This window comes from Zea mays, chromosome 2, assembly GCF_902167145.1.
Source record: "Zea mays cultivar B73 chromosome 2, Zm-B73-REFERENCE-NAM-5.0, whole genome shotgun sequence".
Lineage (NCBI taxonomy): Eukaryota > Viridiplantae > Streptophyta > Magnoliopsida > Poales > Poaceae > Zea > Zea mays.
In genome coordinates this window covers 156,117,929-156,122,453 of record NC_050097.1, presented here as the reverse complement: position 1 = coordinate 156,122,453, position 4,525 = coordinate 156,117,929, and the positions used below count along the sequence as shown (strand labels likewise).

Here is a 4,525-nt window from a genome sequence, read left to right as displayed (position 1 = left end):
AGTACAGCTATATATATGCTGGCTAATAATACTCCTTTCGTCCATAAATGCAAGGACTTATCAGATTTTTAGTACATTATATGTTTCAAATTTAATCACAGAAACACTACATTAGTTCTTTTTTTTACATCCATACAATCGAACCCACATAGTAATTTAGCATGAACCCAATTGATAGCAAGACTAGGACTGCGCTAATTATATATTTGGAACCAACAACATCAGTACCTATAAATACTAAAAATTTCCATTAATTGTCCTCTGAACCATCACCAAGATGAGCAGATTAAGAAAATTGATAATGAAACAATTTTCACGTTTACACTGCAAATTAAGAAAATTGATATATATGGTAGAGCCTGTTGAGAGAATCCCTTGATTAACAATAACGAATCCAACCTCAAACATAAAATTGACTATTTATTACTGAATCTGGCTCAAAACCTATCAGTTTCATCGATCCATGTGTTTGTAACATTCAATCTATATTGATTGGGTAGTAAAAAACATTCTGATCTTCCCAGCAGTGTACTACTGAGAAGAACCTTGTGCTTAGCAGCATGCATGATCTCATGGTGCAAAAACTAGATTTCTACATCACATATTCCAAATTCCAATATCCTCACTATACTACAACACCAAAGTAGCGTCGAACAACAGACGCTAAACATAGAGGGTTGCCGATGCACTGTCCGCCTGGTATACAAAATCTCTAGCAAAGTATAGTAACCATCATCAGTCGCCTCCCACTTCAGTCAGAGAGGGAACTATGAATGAGTGGCTACGTTGGGGCTGTGGTATAGTGCCTCCCAATCAACGAGAGAGCTATCAAACACCTCTAGCAAAGCTGGCAAGTCCAAGTGATCTGCCTCGTCAGACTCTTGAACACCACCTGCACGTGTTGCCGTCGTTTGATCCATTTCCGTGCCCTGACCAAGATCCACACTTGCAACAAGTTGGGGAAGCTGGACCGTGCTGACGGCATGAATAATATGGTCGTTGCAAGTGTGGTCGCCGTAGTACACGACAGTGTACTTTGGGCTTTCCTCGCCGGCCATGGCGCTGCTGCTACTGTTACCGTCGTCGGCATTTGGCTCCTGCTCCTCAACTGTCTTTGTTGCTAAGCAGTTCCGTTCCCTGTACGCGCATCTGTAGTAGCTCCTGATGATCAAATTACCACACCACAAGTTCATGTGGTATGGCTATTAGTTCATCGATCGATCGGTTTTAGTTTGTAGATCGAGTGGAATATATATATGCATATATATATGTAGTAAGAATGGATCTCTGCTCATGCAATAGCTGTAATATAAGAAGTAGCATCGATCATCGATCGTCTTTAGAAATTGGTACTTACCTAGGATGTTTCCTCCCATTGATGTTCTTCTGCCCATACTTTCTCCACAGGTGGCCGTCGTAGTGTGGAACATGCGTAACAAGGGACCTTGATCGCTTGTCGTTGTTCCTCCTAGAAATTGGAATCATCAGTTGATGCACATGAAGGTCAATAGAACAAGTTGTTGATCACATCTCCTCGAACCGAACCACACACACCTTCTCTTCTGACCAACGACGACGCTATTCAGCTGCTTCGAATTCGCCGCCAATCGCGCCTGCTTCTCCGCCTTCTCGCCGTTATTACTAGCAGGAGCGCTATTATTCCTCATCACCAACGACTTGTCGTCGACGGACTCTACCGAAGGCCCGCCTCCGCCGGTGCTGAGGATGCAGCCCTCGAGCGTGGACACCACGCCTATGTTGCAGCCGATCACGTCGTCGAAGAGCTGGACGGCGATGTCGGCTGCCGAGGGGGCGCCACCGCCACCACCATCCATGGCGCCGTGGACGAGCAGCGGGAGGACGAGCGCCCGGAGCTGCATCACGAGCTCCTGCTGCCTCCTCATGGCCTCCATCATCTCCCAGCCATGGCCGCAGGGCGGCGGCGGCGGCGGCATGACGAGGTCGTCGTTGCTCCTGAAGTCCATTGTTCAGTATACTGCTCAATTATTTGTGATGCAGCTAGCAGCTACTGACTGCGCGCGGGTCTTCCAGGTAGTTTCCGTTGAGTCAATAATGTCACTCTCTGATGGAGCGACAGAGGGTTAGGTTTTTCGTTAGGTAGGTGATGAGAATGAGATAGATAGAGAGAGAGAGAGAGAGAGAGAGAGAGAGAGAGAGAGAGAGAGAGAGAGAGAGAGAGAGAGAGAGAGAGAGCTGTTGCTGCTGCTGCTAGCTAGGTGTTGTCCCGTCCCGCGCGCGTGGAGAGGAGCGTACTCTCGCTCGGGTGCTAGAGGGTGTACCTGGGGTATATATACAGTGCTATGCTACGCAATGGAATGTGCACGTGCTCTGTGCCGGTCGAGCTTAATAAGCACGTGTGGTGTATATACGTATATGCATACACATACGATGCTGCAGTCGCATGCAAAGAATAATAAAACTAAAAGAAGCAGTGAGTTTCTCGATCGGTGTGAACGCATGGGCGTGTGCATGACCGTACCACGCGGCATTGCCATGGAGATGATCGACCACGAGGCAGGGTTGAGACTTTCAACTCTCCCCTGTGCCCCTTCATACGAACGTGTGTCGATTGTACACTATGGTTTTCGGACTAAAATCTACAATATCAATTTAGTCGATCTCATTAATATTTCTTTTATAGTGAGTTTATTTGAGTTATAGATATTAATAATTCTTTTTTCGAAAGCCTTGGTCAAACTCCTTGACTCTTAGGCAACGCTAAATTGATCATTGAACTATAATCTAGTGTTGAGAGAGACAGAAAGAGTACCTAGCTAGCTAGCTCTCGAAAGGTGCAGGTATAACACAAACATTGGAATATTGAGCATATATATGCCATGCATTTTTCGCTTGTCCACGTACGCGTCGTTGAATATATATATATATATATATATATATATATATATATGGCAGGTATAACGGGAGTCCTAAGCTTCCAATAGTTAAAGGAAGCCCAGGTCGACCACCCCTGCAAACTGGTTCAACCAGCGCGCCCAAACAGACTGTCGGGTGCGCCACCTGCCCCACGTCTGTTAGCGCAAAAAAATGAATGCATGCATGAGTCAAACACGATCCAATGCATGCGCATAAATTTAGGAAAGATATGTGCGGCAGTTTCTGTTTTTAAAATCCTTTATTTCCTCCATAAATTTAGGATCGTTGCAACAGCCATGCAGCTAGACGCGTAAGGACCATTTTATGATATATACTGAGACTAAATATGCTACACTGTGTTAATAATTATGCAATTCGATATACTGCGTAAAAATCTGTTATCAGCTGCATGCACACGAATTTATGATAAAAATAATGTGCAATGAAAGGAAATGAATTACACGCATAGAAACAAAAAATCGTATTTAATGTTTTATTTCCTTCATAAATATAAGATCCCTCCAACAGCCATGCAGCTAAAACACATTAAATCTAGTTTATGACATATACTGATACAAATTATACTACATGGTGTAGATATTTATGCAATTCGTTACACTGCGTAAAAAATCTGGCATGTTGTTCACTAGTGGACGCACCTCCGGATTGGAGCGTAATAACCTTAAGTTTTGAGCATAAAATCCCTCAATTATAAGCGTATATACCGAGCCAATGTGAGATGTTGATAGCTCTAGTAGGTTGTTATTACGATTCTATTTTTATGGCAGATCCGAAAAACATGGCAGTCGCATGCATGCGGTTATACAGATCCTAAAATTATGGCAAAATGCATGCATGAGTCAAACACGTTCCCTTGCATGCGCGTAAATTTAGGAAAGATATGTGTGGCGGTTTCTATTTTAAATGCTTTATTTTCTCCATAAATTTAGGATCGCTGCAACAGACATGCAACTAAAACTCGTAATGACCATTTTATGCTATATACTGATACTAAATATGCTACACTTTGTAGATAATTATGCAATTCGGTATACTGCGTAAATATCTGCTACAGGCTGCATGCACACGAATTTACGATGGAAAGAATATGCAATGAAAGAAAATGAATTGCATGCATAGAAACAAAAAATCACATTTAATGTTTTATTTGCTTCATAAATATAGGATCCCTCCAACAGCCATGCAACTAAACGCATTAGAACTAGTTTATGATGTATACTGAAACAAATTATACTACACGGTGTAGGTATTTATGCAATTCCTTACACTGCGTAAAAAATCTGGCATGTTGTTCACTGGTGGACGCATCTCCGGGTGGAGCGTAAAAACCTTAAGTTTTAAGCATAAAATCCCTCAATTATAAGCGTAAATACTGAGTCAATTAGAGGTTGATAGCTTTAGTAGGTTGTTATTACGATCCTATTTTTATGACAGATCCGAAAAACATGGCAGCCGCATGCATGCAGTTTCTATTTTTATACAGATTCAAAAAATTATGGCAAAAACGTGGGAGTTTCCATTGCATGCGCGCAAATTAAGAACAGCATAAATCAAGGAATTGTCTTTCCAATGTGCATGCGGTAAACTGATATACGAACTCTGTGTTAAA

General features: G+C 42.4%; 1 protein-coding gene across 1 annotated transcript; it reads right to left on the bottom strand.

The window, feature by feature from the left end:
* Nucleotides 1-466: 466 nt before the first annotated feature.
* On the bottom strand, nt 467-2,140 carry LOC103647153 (uncharacterized). Its single transcript, XM_008671716.2, has 3 exons — nt 1,555-2,140; nt 1,358-1,468; nt 467-1,161 (listed from the first exon to the last, which is right to left on the bottom strand). The coding sequence occupies exons 1-3, from the start codon at nt 1,983-1,985 to the stop codon at nt 768-770; spliced, it is 936 nt and encodes a 311-aa protein (XP_008669938.1). The 5' UTR covers nt 1,986-2,140; the 3' UTR covers nt 467-767.
* Nucleotides 2,141-4,525: the final 2,385 nt, after the last annotated feature.